General features: G+C 45.6%; 1 protein-coding gene across 1 annotated transcript in view; it reads right to left on the bottom strand.

Moving 5' to 3' along the window:
* Nucleotides 1-279: 279 nt before the first annotated feature.
* The window catches only part of LOC120920073 (C-reactive protein-like), a 61,010-nt gene continuing 44,879 nt past the window's right edge, over nt 280-16,410 (bottom strand). Inside the window, exon 3 of the mRNA XM_040331987.1 lies at nt 280-2,680. Coding sequence (XP_040187921.1) covers nt 2,058-2,680 — 623 coding nt within the window. The 3' untranslated portion in view covers nt 280-2,057. The remainder of the gene's footprint in view (nt 2,681-16,410) is intronic.

Below are 16,410 nucleotides of genomic sequence, written 5' to 3'. Positions count from 1 at the left end.
TAAAAAAAAAAAAAAGTATAACTCTTTTGATTTGGAGTCTGCTGAGCAGTGGTAGTCAATCAGAAAAATATAGAGGGCCTCAAGTGCGGCCCCTGATACCTGCAGTGGACTGCACAATAGCAGAGCATTTTTATACCTCAGCACCCAAAACTTTGCATACATTGAAGGTGGAGTACAATAGCCCCAGTGAGTGCAATAATAAACCCCAAGCATTGATGTCAGTGGATGCAATAATAGCCCCCAGCATTGGTGTCAGTGGATGCAATAAAAGCCCCCAGAATTGGTGTCAGTGGATGCAAGAACAGCCCCCATCATTTGTGTCAGTGAGTGCAATAATAGCCCCCAACACTGGTGTCACCAGGTGCAATAATAATGCCCCTGGTGTAAGTACAATCAACCCCCCCATTGTTGGTTAGTGACAGTGCAATTTAACCCTCCCTACACGGTGTTCAGTGGCAGTGATATTTAACTCCCCTATCACTTCCTGCACTGCTCTCTCTCCCCAGGCTGGAATTTCCCTTGTACTCTGGGCAGAGATAGCAGTACAGTCTCTCTCATTCAGTGACGGGTGCTGGAATACAGAGCACATTCTAGTACCCAGCTCCCTGCTGCCACTCAGAATTTTTCATGGTGCCCATTAGCTGTTGGCCACACGCAAAAGGCAAGTGGGCTGCATGTGGAGCACTAGGGCTGTAGAGCATTGCAACCATGGTCAATGAATGATGGAGGTATTGCACAAGTTCATGCAGACTCTTCCCTCAGCCCCAGGTCTGTACGAAGGTACAGAACTATCATTATGACTGAGGTTAGACAATGTTAACAATGGGCTACATTTGCAGTCACACACTTGTGTGCTATTGAGATCTACAAGTCCCTCGGTCACAGTAGCATGTAGGACTTTTACTCATAGATCCCTAGAAAAGGAATGTGTGGGAGGAGCCACACACAGCTGACACCTGCACTGATTTCCAAAGAATGCAAAATTCTACATGGATGGGAACCGGTGAATCAGGTATGTGGGGGGTGGGTGCTTTTCGAGGGTGGTGGACTGGGGAATGTTACCATGTTTTATGTTACACTTCAAATATGGGTGTATCATGAAAAAATGGTCACACAGATAGAAATGGCCTTTAGAATTATTATCAGGAGCAGTCCAATATGGAGTCAATCCCATCAGCCATGCAGCTGGGCAAAGTTCCTATTGCCCTGAGAGAAATTAGATCTATCTTCAGAGCAGGATGTGTCTGACTGGAAAAGACCATATTGCCCTGAGAGAAGCTAGACCTATGTTTAGAGCAGGTTGGGTCTTCTGGGGCAAGTCCCTATTGCCCTAGAAGAAGCTAGCTCTATATGCAGAGCAGATTGACTGTGTTGGGTAAAGACCTTATTGCCGTGAGAGAAACTAGATTTTTGTTCAGAGCAGGTTGGATCTGCTTGGTAAAGACCCTTGAAAGGTATTTTGTGTGTTGTGCATTTTATGAAAACATAAGTCTCTCCAGTTTCCCCTGTGCAAGGAAGGATTAAAAAAATCAATCTTTTGTGGACAAAAGTGGAGCTGTTTGAGGAAGTGGTGAAAGAACACCATCAGAAGATGAACCAGGAAGGAGCAGCTCACCTGAATGTAAAAGGAACATAGAATTGCAGATGGTAGGTATCTTCAATATGGACATCTATGAGCTTACAATACTGCTTATCTATACTGCTTTTTCAGTTGAAGCTTCATTTTCAAACTTCTGTTGGTGCCCTGGTGTCCTTTTTTTGTGATGGTGCAGAACACTACACAGTACACTGCTTATGTCATTCAGTTTTTAACGGACACTCATGCAAAGATGGTTTAAAATGGTTTGTAACATGAGTCCTGGGTGATGCCCTTCCTAACAAAATTCCCTGCAGTGCTTCCCACCGATGTTTTTTTGCATGCAGTTGAATGGAAACACTTCAAAAATACATGTGCATGAGATTCGCAGAAATGTTACAAACCCTGAGAAATATAAGAAGTGACCTCCTGAGACCACTTTTTTTCTCATAAAACACCATTTAACAAACATACGGTCCTTCTAAAGGTTCCATGAATGTTCAGAACAGTGGTTTGGCTCAATAGTTACTACACCCCTTGTTTTATAATTTAGCAATCTCCAGTTAATCACATCACCTGTCACTTTATTTGTAATAAACCTCTCTATGTCATGTGACATTAACACTGTGCTCCACATGTTGACATCAGTTATTTGAGCTACCGCTGAATGTTCTTCGCCAGCAAAACTCCTCCCAATAATTATACTCATCGGTACAAAATCTGTCAACCCTTTCTGTACATCTTCACTTTGATACAGTTTTCCATTGAGCCAGAACAGTAGTCTTCCAGAATTTGAATCAAATGCCACACATATACTCCTCCACTTGTTAGCATCTGTGTTCGGGAAGTGGAAGCTCATTTGCAGATCTTCATAAAAGATCAGTAAGTCGGCTCCAGTGAAGGTGCTTGGGTTGGCATCAAGCAGCATGGCAAATTTATTCATGTTGACCATATCAAAGAGTTTGAACATTAGCATGTTCTCTGTGAGATTTGTACATGTTTTCAGGCACAGAGTGAATGCAGTGAAGGTCTCAAATGTTTTGGGTGATATTTCTACTGGTCCACTATCTTTCCGGTAGAAGGAGAAGGCTTTTCCTTTCATATCTGTGTAAGAAAAAGATGACAATTAGTAAACAGGTGTCTGTGAAAGGGAACGATTTAGAAAGCCGAATCAAAAGATTTGGTGTCCATTTACAAATTACCATCCAAGATTTTCATAGCGTGACTTAAATATTTGAATAACTACTTGTGCTTGAAGTAAACCTATTCTTTGCCCATGCATGGGAAGCCACAGGTGCAAAAAAAGCATAATTAAACCCTTTTGCCCTGTACACACGGTTATGATTCCAGACGGGTCAAGATCCGTCGGAAATCCCGATGGGAAAATCAAGAACCTGCTCTCCCGTACACACAAGCGGGTTTTACGACAGGAAAACTCTGATGAGAGCTTATGGCCGGGAATCCCGGCCGTGTGTATGCTCCATCTGAGTTTTTCCGATGGGTTTTCTCGTAAGCTGGGTTTTCCGGCGGGAAAAAGTCAGACGGGAATCCCGGCGGGAAAAAAGAGAGCATGTTCTCTATTTTATGTCCAGCGGTTTTTGGTCAGTTTTCCCGTCGGAAAAACTGCGAGGAGCATACACAAAGCCGGGATTCCCAGCCAAAGCTCTCCTCGCAGTTTTCCCATTGGGAAACCTGGACGTGTGTACTAGTGTTGCTCACGAATATTCGTATTGCGAATATTCGTTACGAATATTGCATATTCGATTATTCGCGAATAACTCGAATATCGCGGCCAAAATTCGCTATTACGAATATTCAAATTTTTTCAAATTTATTTTTAAAACAGATCACATCCTAGTGATCTCCATCGACGTCTAAAAGCATTGCTGGTATGATTAGAGACCCTGGGCCGAGTAGCTAAGCTGAGGCGATCCTTTTATGTTGACGAATATTCGCTATCGCGAATATTCGTATTACGATTATTCGCGAATACTTTCTCCGCCCTTCTTTTGTAATTAGAGCCAATCAGAGTTCTCCTACCACAGTTGTCAGAGGTTAGCAACCTCCATAGCAACCAATAGGAACCTGCCTGCACGACCAGTATATAAGATCACTCCCAGCAGTATTTCAGTGCAGATTCACAAGGTGGCTAGAGAGAGTGGAGTGTTTCTGTGCGTTTTTGGCTTTTTTTTAACTCAACAGAATCAGGGGCCCCAGTGTGCGGTTGATCTTTACCTAACTCAATACAGGTCAGTCTAGAGGAGAGATCTGTATTTTCCAAATCTATGGTTATTCAATATTTATTAAACTAATCAATATACAAATTGGTCAAGTAAACCCTCAAATCTATATAATAATGTATTTATCTTATTAATACCTTGTTGTTAGTTGCAAGGTCCATTACGTAAAACCACACTTTTTCCAAAGGGCAGGTGAAATTGAATGTTTCAGAATTTCGCAATCAATTTCGCATTCGCATTAGCGAAATTTTGCAAAAATAGTTTTTGATAAAATATCACGAATATTCGATTTTAGCGAATATTTCACGAATATTCGTCTATATATTCGTGATATATCGCGAAATCGAATATGGCGTATTCCGCTCAACACTAGTGTGTACAGGGCTTTTTAAAAATAAAAATGAAATGTAGTTTGACAAAATAATTCTTGCTGCAATGGGGGATGAGCTGTAAAAAGTTTTATTTTGCGTTCTGTTTTCACTGCCCTTAAATCTCCAAGGTTGCATCCTTGAACTTCCAGGCTGGGGCAATGTTCTTACCTGCTTTCCATTGCTCTCTCAGACCACATTTATCATGAGGCCTTGCGCTCACATAATGCAATTTGCATATGTGCTTTATGGATGTCAGTCTATATCCCTGCTACCCAACTTGCAGCCCTCCGGGCCCCTGCACACACTAATCTGTGTTTCCTTATTGCCCTGTTATAGCAGTGAGTTGTAGCATTTTATTGGCGCATGTCCTCAGTCTCCAGCAACTCCTATAGCATTTTCACAGTCTGACTGTCTCCTGCAGCATGTCTACAGTCCCTGACCATCTTTAATGTTATGTCTGCTGTCCCGACCAACTCTTGTATCCTTGATAAAACACTTGCAATTTCTGACCATCTCTTGTAACATGTCTGCAGTCTGTTACCATCACTAGTATCATGTCTGTAGTCTCCGACCATCTCCTCTACCGTGTCTGCAATTCCTGACCAGCTTTCTCTAGTATAATGTTTGCAGTCTCTGACCATCTTTTGAACCATATCAACAGTCTTTGGCCATCTCTTTTATTGTATCCACAGTCTCTGACCATCTCTTGTATCATGTCCATAGTCTTTGACTATATCATGTTGCGTGCCTGCTGGCTTTGACACTGAATATTAATTGAATTTAATGTGCAGCCCTTTTGGTGATGTCGAGTCAGCTGTAGACTTTCTGACCCTAATGGAGGTGGGGCCTAGGGTGGATTCTAAAAGGCTTTTTAGGCCAGGCCAAGAGTTCCATGAGTGAGACTATTCCCCTGGAGGGTCCTGGAAGAGGTTTACTTATGGAACAGGTGACTGCAGAGATCTCATTCGACTGAGCACTAATGACCCTGGGTAGAAGCAGAGACCGTTAGAGGGAGATGGCTGCCTAAAGTGCTGCATGTGCTTTCACATGTGACTACTAAAGATCGTCCACTAAATGTGATCGACTATGTATTGTCAAGTGACAATACCGCAGAATGTACAGTATATCGATGTGATGTGACTGTTATGCCATTTCCTGAGTACCATCAGTAAAGTGCAGCAACTGAATTAATGTGTGGATATTCCTTGCTTGGAATATAAAGATCAAAGTCTGGAAATGTTTTGTGGAGGCCTCTGGCATGGCATGGGCACAATATGGCAGAGGTTTCGGCTTCAGCAGGAGGAACAGTGTTCTAGCAGAACAGTTAGGATAAGGACTTGTGCTCTTGGCGCCAACTCTAGCCAGTAACAAAGGTTGAAACAGAACAACTAGAAAATTAGATATGCTAAATTGTGATGGAAGCTGTACCACTTTTGTTTTGGACACATGTTATGTATACCAGGTATGACAATAATATCAATGGGAAAAAAAAACTATAAATTTGAGATTTTTTTTATACTTTAACTAAACCTCCCCATCTGAACATACTCACATTCCTTTTTCTCCACTGCTGCTCCATTATGTGTTGGGAGGCAGGACTAGGTTCTAGTGGGTAAGGGGCATGAGACCCCCCCCCCCCCCTTCATCAAATACAACAGTGCTAATGTTTGCTGACTGCTGCTCAGGCACCCAGTGCAGACACATTGGGCCAGATTCAGAAAGACTTACGCTGGCGTATCTAATGATACGCTGCGTAAGTCCACGGATGCGCCGTCGTATCTATGCGCTGTATTCACAGTACAAGATACGCCTGAATTTTGGCTTTCTACGACCGACGTAAGTCTCCTACGCCGTCGTATCTTGGGTGCATATTTACGCTGGCCGCTAGGGGCGCTTCCGTTGATTTACGCGTTGAATTTGTAAATGACCTAGATACGCCGATTCACGAACGTACTTGCGCCCGTCGCAGTAAGCTACGCCATTTACGTAAGGCGTACGTCCGGCGTAAAGATAAACAACCAAATAGCTGGTCTAAGTCGTGTAGGGTATGGACGTCAGAACTGCCGTCGGATTTAACGTCGTTTGCGTAAGTCGTACGTGAATGGGGCTGGGCGTAGGTTACGTTCACGTCGTTGCCATTGAGCCGTCGTATCTTAGGGCGTAAATTCAAAGTTATTCTGAGCATGCGCGCGCATGCACCGTTCGTTCGGGAAGTCATTTACATGGGGTCACGGCTAATTTTAATACAACAGGCCTACTCCCTTCATAATTTGAATTAGGCGGGCTTACGCCGGCCCATTTACGATACGCCGTCATAACTTAGGGAGCAAGTGCTTTGTGAATACTGTACTTGCCTCTCTATGTTATGTCGGCGTAGCGCATATGAGCTGCGCTACGCCCGCTTAAACATACACCACTCTACCTGAATCTGGCCCATTGGGTGGGAAGAGAGTCCTCAGCCTTGTGTAAGCTCCTTATGCAGCCGAGAACAAAGATTATGTGATCACTAATAGAAATGGGGATAAGGGTATATGTAATATATTTTTTACATGTATACACAAATGTTTTGCCCTTTATTTCTATTCTAAACTGAATGAGTTGTTTTATAAGGTAAGGGTTTGTAAATACCTTAAGTGAACCTGTTTCATTACTGTATAAGAAAACCACAGGTTCATTTTGAGGATCGTCCCTTTCTTTATTGCAAGGTACACTGGGGTAGATTCAGGAACAATTTCCGCCGGTGTAGACTGAGATGCGCGGCGTAAATGCCAATTTGCGCCGGCGTATCTCCGCGCCGTATTCAGCAAACAATATTACGCCGTAACGTAGATTTTTTTTTTTCGTTTGGACCTTTCCACGCCGGTGCGGCGTGGGCGCCCATTTACGCTGGTCTGAACTAGCGCGGCCCTGGTTTTTCTATTTTAAATATGCAAATGAGGGAGTTGGTCCGATTCAGCAAATTACGAATTGCCGGCGCAGGCTACTCCCGGTGCGTGTAACTCTGGTTTGCAGCGGAAAGTTACCCTTTATAAAGCAGGGGTAACTTTGCACCAGACTTGCTCAAGTCAGCTGGAGAGTGCCCGGATGGCCCGGATGGGAACCCCCTTAAAGGTCCGGAGGCCACCAGGGCCCCAGATGGCAACCCCCCTTTTTTTTATAAAAATAAATTACCAAATAAAGGGGGCTTTCCATCCGGGACCTCTGGGCCCTTTAATAATAATAATAATGATAATAATAATGATATATATATATTTTTGTCCGAAAGGCACTTGCCGTGAACTTGTTCTGCATACAGACGGCAGAACTTTTTCAGCCAACATTCACAAAACTACGTAGTTTTTCTGCTCTTTTGTCCGATGGAGCGTACAGACGGTTTGATTATACGACAAAACACGTCCATCGGAATATTCGATCCCAAAGGTGTTGAGGTCAGGACTCTGTGCAGGCTAGTCCAGTTCCTCCACCCCAAACTCACTCATTTATGTTTTTATGGTCCTTGCTTTGTGGACTGGTCCAAATCATTTGATGAAAGGGGGGATTATGGTGGGGGGTTGTTTTTCAGGGGTTGGGTTGGGCCCCTTAGTTCCATTGAAGGGAACTCTTAAGGCGTCAGCATACCAAGACATTTTGGACAATTTCATGCTCCCAACTTTGTGGGAACAGTTTGGGGAGGGCCCCTTCCTGTTCCAACATGACTGCTCACCAGTGCACAAAGCAAGGTCCATAAAGACATGGATGAGCAAGTTTGGGGTGGAGGAACTTGACTGGCCTGCACAGAGTCCTGACCTCAACTCGATAGAACACCTTTGAAATGAATTAGAGCAGAGACTGCAAGCCAGGCCTTCTTGTCCATCAAAAAATATAATTACAAATATATTAAAAAAAATATATAAACAAAAAAAAAGGGGGGTTCCCATATGGGCCCCTGGGGACCCCCGGGCCCCTTACAGGTGTACTGCCTGTACCCCCCTGATGGCGGCCCTGGTCATAAGTCTCCATTGCTGTTATGAGGGCTGACATCTCCTGGGTGTTAAAGTTTTTTTTCCTCCTCTGCCTGTGGGGAACGGGAGTAGCCATCTCACAGCAAATGTACCTTCCCTGGGGGGGGGGAATAAAACTGGATGTACATTTGCATCGGCTGGGCGTAAGTTGGGCCGGCGTATCTCTGTAAGTTAGGCCGGCATAGTTGTGAGCATGCTCAGAAGGGAACGAACATACTGAGCATGCTCCGTTCAAGATACGCCGGGCGTAAATCACTGCTCCACGTTCAGAACATCATTTGCATAAGGTCACACCCACTTCCACTTACGCCGAGGAAATTAAGTTAGGCCGGTGCAAAGTTAGGCACAAGTGCTTTGTGAATACCCTACCTGCCTCTCCACGCTGGTCCGGCGTAGTGTAAAAAAGATGCACTGCGCCGGACCAAAGATCCGCTGATGTTCCTGAATCTGGCCCACTGTGTAGTGGCAGAACCCCTATACAAAAATATCAGTTTTGTTAGGTTTAACCTGTAAAATAAATACAACATATAAATGGTATTTTGTTGCTTAAAAAAAAGGGATGGTTGTATGTATTCTTCTAATGAAGTCAGGTCTTTCAGCTTTGCTTGTTTGTATTTTTGGCCAAATCTAACAAAGATCATGCCAACAGTCAAGAAATAAGACTGTTTTGTCACGGAATGGATACGAAAAGTAATCAGAAAAGAGCAGAAGAAAAGATGCATCAGCCAGAAGACTGAAGTCCAAAAGTATTTATTGCATTCAAATTGAAATCCAAGAGTTGCCTGCTCATGGCAAAATGCTGCACATCACCAACTTTACACCATCTTCTGGAAGTCAAATGATCATCTATAAACTTCATGTACAATAGATGTCTCCCGAAGAAGAATAAGCAGGAAGACATCTGCCTATTACCATATTACTGGCACCCGATGCTGTTTCTTGTGTGACTTGGCCAACAAACAGAAGTAGCATTTATTGAAGAAAGGCCAGGTCATAAAGAAATCTTCCAACAAGCACTTGCCTTTAGAATGGCTATAAATCTGGAGAGACACATTTATAGCTACTTTAATTCATGCAGCAAAAACGCTTTTGTTTAAATCTAATAATTTGAATATTTCTGCACAAAATAAAATATATACTTCTATACAGTGGCGTAACGTGGGGGGGCAGGGGGGCGTGGTCCCGGGCGCGATATTTAAGGGGGGCGCAATTTCAAGCCAGTGTGTGTCACACTGGCTGCGTCCTCCTAAATTTTATTTTCTGTGTCCCCGGCCGCCAGAAGCTCCGGCCGCCATCTTTCAATGTCTGGCGCCCTGTGATTGGGCCATGGGGGTCATGTACGGCGTGGGGCTAGCCTGTCCGTGATCCTGAACTCCCACCTCTGCACATAACCTCCATATGCCTAATCACAGTGCGCCGGACACTGAACAAACATGGCGGCCGCCTCCTCCTATCCTCTGGACCCCGATGTCATGATGCAGGACAAGCAGCAGGTGAGGAGGAACACAGACTGGGGAGAGAGGCAGAGAGACACACTGAGAGGCAGAGAGAGACAAAGAGAGACAGAGCGGCACACAGAGAGAGACAGAGCGGCACAGAGAGAGAGAGAGACAGAGCGGCACAGAGAGAGAGAGAGACAGAGCGGCACAGAGAGAGAGAGAAACAGAGCGGCACAGAGAGAGAGAGACAGAGCGGCAGAGAGAGAGAGAGACAGAGCGGCAGAGAGAGAGAGAGACAGAGCGGCACATAGAGAGAGACAGAGCGGCAGAGAGAGAGAGAGACAGAGCGGCAGAGAGAGAGAGAGAGAGACAGAGCGGCACAGAGAGAGAGAGAGACAGAGAGAGAGAGAAACAGAGCGGCACAGAGAGAGAGAGAAACAGAGCGGCACAGAGAGAGAGAGACAGAGCGGCACAGAGAGAGAGAGACAGAGCGGCAGAGAGAGAGAGAGACAGAGCGGCACATAGAGAGAGAGAAACAGAGCGGCACAGAGAGAGAGAGACAGAGCGGCACAGAGAGAGAGACAGAGCGGCACACAGAGAGAGAGACAGAGCGGCACACAGAGAGACACAGAGCGGCACACAGAGACGGAGTGGCACACAGAGAGAGACAGAGCGGCAGAGAGAGAGACACAGAGACAGAGCGGCAGAGAGAGAGAGAGAGAGACACAGAGACAGAGCGGCAGAGAGAGAGAGCCACAGAAACAGAGCGGCAGAGAGAGAGACACAGAGACAGAGCGGCAGAGAGAGAGAGAGACACAGAGACAGAGCGGCAGAGAGACACAGAGACAGAGCGGCAGAGAAAGAGACACAGAGAGAGAGACACAGAGAGAGAGACGGAGAGAGAGAGGCACAGAGAGAGAGACACGGAGAGAGAGACGGAGAGAGAGAGAGAGAGACAGAGAGAGGCAGAGGCAAAGAGAGAGAGGCAGAGGCAAAGAGAGAGAGAGGCAGAGGCAAAGAGAGAGAGAGGCAAAGGCAAAGAGAGAGAGAGGCAGAGGCAAAGAGAGAGAGAGAGGCAGAGGCAAAGAGAGAGAGAGGCAGAGGCAAAGGGAGAGAGAGAGGCAGAGGCAAAGGGAGAGAGAGAGGCAAAGGGAGAGAGAGAGGCAGAGGCAAAGGGAGAGAGAGAGGCAAAGGGAGAGAGAGGCAGTCCACGGCCGCCCAAAGCTCCGACCGCCATATTTCAATGTCTGGCGCCCTGTGATTGGGCCATGGGGGTCATGTGCAGCGTGGGGCTGGCCTGTCAGTGATCCTGAACTCCCGCCTCTGCACATGACCTCCATACGCCCAATCACAGTGCGCCGCACACTGAACAAACATGGCGGCCACCTCCTCCTATCCTCCGGACCCTGATGTCATGATGCAGGACAAGCAGCAGGTGAGGAGGAACACAGACTGGGGAGAGAGGCAGAGGGACCCACAGAGAGGCAGAGAGAGACAAAGCGGCACACAGAGGAGTAGCACACAGAGAGAGACAGAGCGGCACAGAGAGAGAGAGAGAGACAGAGCGGGACAGAGAGAGAGAGACAGAGTGGCACGCAGAGAGAGACAGAGCGGCACACAGAGAGAGACACAGCCGCACACAGAGAGAGACTGAGCGGCACACAGAGAGAGACTGAGCGGCACACAGAGAGAGACTGAGCGGCACACAGAGAGAGAGACACAGAGACAGAGCGGCAGAGAGAGAGAGACACAGAGACAGAGCGGCAAAGAGAGGGACACAGAGAAAGAGCGGCAGAGAGAGAGACACAAGGACAGAGTGGCAGAGAGAGAGAGACACAGAGACAGAGCGTCAGAGAGAGAGACACAGGGAGAGAGCCACAGGGAGAGAGACACAGAGACAGAGAGAGATGGACGGAGAGAGACAGAGAGAGGGAGAGGCAAAGAGAGAGAGGCAAAGGCAAAGAGAGAGAGAGGCAGAGGCAAAGAGAGAGAGAGAGGCAGAGGCAAAGAGAGAGAGGCATAGGCAAAGAGAGAGAGAGAGGCAGAGGCAAAGAGAGAGAGAGGCAGAGGCAAAGAGAGAGAGAGGCAGAGGCAAAGAGAGAGAGGCAGAGGCAAAGGAAGAGAGAGGCAGAGAGAGAGGCAGAGAGAGACAGAGGCAAAGAGAGAGACAGAGGCAAAGAGAGAGAAAGAGAGAGACAGAGGCAAACAGAGAGAGAGGCAAAGAGAGAGAGGCAGAGAGAGAGAGAGGCAGAGGCAAAGGAAAAGAGAGAGAGACACAGAGGCAAACAGAGAGAGAGGCAAAGAGAGAGAGGCAGAGAGAGAGAGAAGCAGAGGCAAAGGAAAAGAGAGAGAGACACAGAGGCAAAGGCAAAGAGAGAGAGAGACAGAGGCAAAGAGAGAGAGACAGAGGCAAAGAGAGAGAGGCAGAGGCAAAGAGAGAGAGAGATGGGCAGAGAGAGAGAGATAGATGGACAGAGAGAGAGACATTTGGGCAGAGAGAGAGTTACTGTAGGCAGGACAGTATAGTGGTCAGTGTAGTGTAGTTCTCAGTGTACTGTAGTTCTCAGTGTAGTGTAGTTCTCAGTATAGTATAGTGGCCAGTGTAGTGTAGTTCTCAGTGTAGTGGAAAAATAGTATAGTGGTCAGTGTAGTGTAGTGGACAGTATAGTATAGTGGTCAGTGTTGTGTAGTGGACAGTGTAGTGTAGTGGACAGTGTAGTGTAGTGGTCAGTGTAGTGTAGTGGATAGTATAGTATAGTGGTCAGTGTAGTGTAGTGGATAGTATAGTATAGTGTTCAGTGTAGTGTAGTGGATAGTATGTATAGTGGTCAGTGTAGTGTAGTGGATAGTATAGTATAGTGGTCAGTGTAGTGTAGTGGATAGTATAGTATAGTGGTCAGTGTAGTGGTTAGTGTAGTGTAGTGGACAGTATAGTGTAGTGGACAGTATAGTGTAGTGGACAGTGTAGTGTAGTGGACAGTATAGTATAGTGGTCATGGTAGTGTAGTGGATAGTATAGTATAGTGGTCAGTGTAGTGGTTAGTGTAGTGTAGCGGTCAGTATAGTATAGTGGTCAGTATAGTATAGTGGTCAGTGTAGTGTAGTGGTCAGTATAGTATAGTGATCAGTGTAGTGGACAGTGTAGTGTAGTGGACAGTATAATATAGTGGTCAGTGTAGTGTAGTGTAGTGGACCATATAGTATAGTGGTCAGTATAGGTATCAGGTTGGTCATTACTATTGTATTTGAAGGGACTCGGGGAGTGCTAAAAGTCCGCAGGTTGGGGGGGGGGGGGCGCAAATTACTTGCCTTGCCCTGGGTGCTGACAACCCACGCTACGCCACTGCTTCTATAAACTTCAATTCCCAGTATAAAAAAAAGAAAAAAAAATATAAAGTATATAAAAAAAAAGCACACTTTTATAAAGGGGAGCTGGCAATAGCGCCAGACAGTACACCACCTCTGAGTAGGATAGCAGGGGGGCCAGGAATGGCCATAGATACCTGCTTACAGACCATGGGTCTAAAACATCTAAGGAAGAAGAGGGAGGGGGGGATGGATGGGAGGGAGGAGATTCGGGGAGGGATTGAATGGTTTGTCCAGGAAAGAAGAAAGGGAAAAGAATTCCTATTTAAGTGGCTGTCTCCAGAGATGAGGGGAGAGAGAGACCCCTGGTGCATAACGGGGCCCGGGACCTTTCCATCCCTGTATAAAGAGAGAAATCGAAGAAGGAAAGAAAAGAAAAAAGCAGAATGGATCTGACAAAATTTATAACGTACAATGTTAGAGGGTTAAACTCGCCACAGAAGCGGCATATGGTGCTACGGGAAATAGAAAGAATGGGCGCAGAAATAATATTTCTACAAGAAACCCATCTGGCATTGGACGTTAATATTAAATTATACTCCAGGAAGATTCCCACATGGTATTATGGAGATTCCCCTACAAAAAGGGCGAAAGGGGTGGCGATTGGTTTCGGAAATAATGTTGGCTTCGTGATAGAAGATAGAAAGGTGGACCCTGAAGGCAGATTCCTGTTCCTGAGAGGAATGATATCAGGCACAAGATATACCTTGGCAAATATTTATTGTCCCAATAAGCATCCAAAAAAATATTTCCTAGAAATCTTAAAGGAACTGAGCGAATTTAAGAAAGGTTACTTAATTCTGGCTGGAGATCTAAACTTTACCATGGACAGCAATTTCGATTCCACCTCCGGGACTGCTGACAAGGAAAAAAAAAACACTAAGAAGGATAAAAAGAAAATTATTTGAACACCAATTAGTAGATGTCTGGAGGATTCAACATCCTAGTGTAAAGGATTTTACATATCATTCAACGGTACATGAAATGTACTCCAGACTTGACTATATATTGATTGAACATAGAGCCTTGGATGTAGTTATGGAAACAACAATAGAAACAGCTACAATATCAGACCACGCTCCAGTGACAATGAGAATAAAACTAAAAAGGGAAGCGCTGGGGAGAGGAGCATGGAGAATAAATGAAGACATAATCGAAGACCATGAAGTAGAGAATATTATAAAAATGGAAATCGATCAATATTTCCAGGCCAATGATACATCAGAAGTAAGCTCAGCAACAATCTGGGAAGCACATAAGGCTGTCATCAGGGGCCAACTGATTGCCATTGGTACCAGAAAAAAGAAAGAAAGAGAAATTAACATGCAAAAAATCCTAAAAGAAATCCACGATCTGGAATATAGACATAAAAGAAATGCGGAAAAAGAAATTCAGCAAGCTCTGATATTAAAAAGAGAAATATTGAAAGACCTCATGGAACAGGAAACAAGAAAGGAGTTTAATAGATTCAAAAAAGACAGATACAAAGGAGGAAACAAGCCTGGAAAATATCTTGCAAAAATGTTAGGACGTAAAAAGTCAATAAATTATATAGAGAAGATAAAAAATGGAAAAGGAGAAATGGTAAATAAAACAGCAGACATCGCCACGGCATTCCAAACATACTATAGTGCACTATATGCAATTAAAAATGAAGATATGCATAAGGAGAAGAGAAAAGAAAAAATACAAGAATATCTAAAGAAGGCGAATTTGCCAAAAATACATGAAGAATACCTGACAGCTTTGGATGCAGTAATTACGCAGGAGGAAATTATAAGAGCAGTGAAAGAAACACCTACAGGGAAAAGCCCTGGACCAGACGGGTTCACCATTAAATATTATAAAAAATTCCAGAGACTATGTGATTACTTTAACAAAATAGGGGAAGATGAAGAAATAAGGCGTGAATCTCTAATGGCCCATATTACTATAATACCAAAACCCGGAAAAGACAAGACTTTGTGTTCCAGTTATAGGCCTATAGCACTCCTCAATGCTGATACAAAACTATATGCTAAAGTCTTGGCCACACGGTTAAAGAACCTAATGCCAGATTTAGTCAACCCGGATCAGACGGGATTTATACCTGGAAGAGAAGGGAGAGACAATAGCTTAAAAACCATGGCCCATATTCTTAAAGAAGTTCCGCCGGCGTATATGGAGATGCGCGGCGTAAGTGTAAAGATGCGCCGTCCTATCTATGCGCTGCAGTCACAGAACCAGATCCGCCAGAAACAAGGCTGCTCCCGTCCGTCCTAGCTCGTTTAGGTTTACGCGGCGTAGGCGCATATTTCCGCTGAAGGCATCCTACGCGGCCATAGAATTAGTATTCAAATATGCAAATGATGTACATAAGCAGATTCCCAAACCTACGCGCGATTGGCGTAGGCTACGCGCTGTGCGCGTAAGACGAATGTCCGGCTGAAAGTTACTCCTCATAAAGCTCGGTTAACTTTGCTCCAGACCTGTGTAAGTCAGCTTGAAAGCAAATACAGCAGCACCATCCCGGACGAGCTGAGCAACCACACTTATAGGACAACACATTCGTATGCCAACATGCCAGGGGCAGGCGAGGTCTTAGCACTACTAGTGTATGCAGAGGCAGAGGAAGAGGAAGAGGCAGAGGCGCGTAGAAGGAGGAGGGCACGTAGGAGGACACGTGAGAGGGTATACCCACAGCGCATTAGCCTCTTTGGCATGGCTGATGTGGAGGTGTATCGTCGTTTCAGATTCAGCCCTGATGCCATTCTGGAAATTACCAGAGCCCTGCAGGATGACATCACCAGCCCAACACAACGCTCACATGCAGTGCAGCCACTGGTGAAGGTCCTGGCAACATTGCATTTCCTGGCCACTGGTTCTTTTCAAAGAACAAGTGGAGACGTGATTGGGATATCACAAACCAGCATGAGCAGATGTGTGCACCAGGTTGTCCCTGCAATCCTAAGACGCATGTCCCACCACATCATCAGACCCACCCAGGAGGTCCAGCGGCTGAAGGTAATGCGTGAGTTCTGCGAAATTGCTGGATTCCCACGCACCATCGGGGCCATTGATTGCACCCATGTGGCAATACAGCCCCCCCATGAGACACAGCACATTTATATGAATAGGAAGCACTGGCATTCCATCAATGTGCAGGTGATCGTGGATGCCCATGGCCTCATATGGCACGTCCGTGCCAAACACCCAGGATCCAGCCATGACAGCTTCATCTACCGTCAAAGCGACATCCCAAGCCAATTTGAAGAGAACATGTATGGGGACAGCTGGCTGGTTGGCGAGTGACATGGGTGTCAGGTATGACTGTCCCCCCCCATGATGCAGACATCACGAGGGGCACATGCATGACTAACATCCTCCTGTCTTTTCCCTTCCAGGTGACTCGGCATATGCACTGGGACCTCATCTAAT

The sequence above is a fragment of the Rana temporaria genome, chromosome 13 (genome assembly GCF_905171775.1).
Source record: "Rana temporaria chromosome 13, aRanTem1.1, whole genome shotgun sequence".
In the NCBI taxonomy this organism is placed as follows: domain Eukaryota; kingdom Metazoa; phylum Chordata; class Amphibia; order Anura; family Ranidae; genus Rana; species Rana temporaria.
Note: the sequence above shows the minus strand (reverse complement) of the source record. Positions and strands in the feature narration are given on the sequence as shown.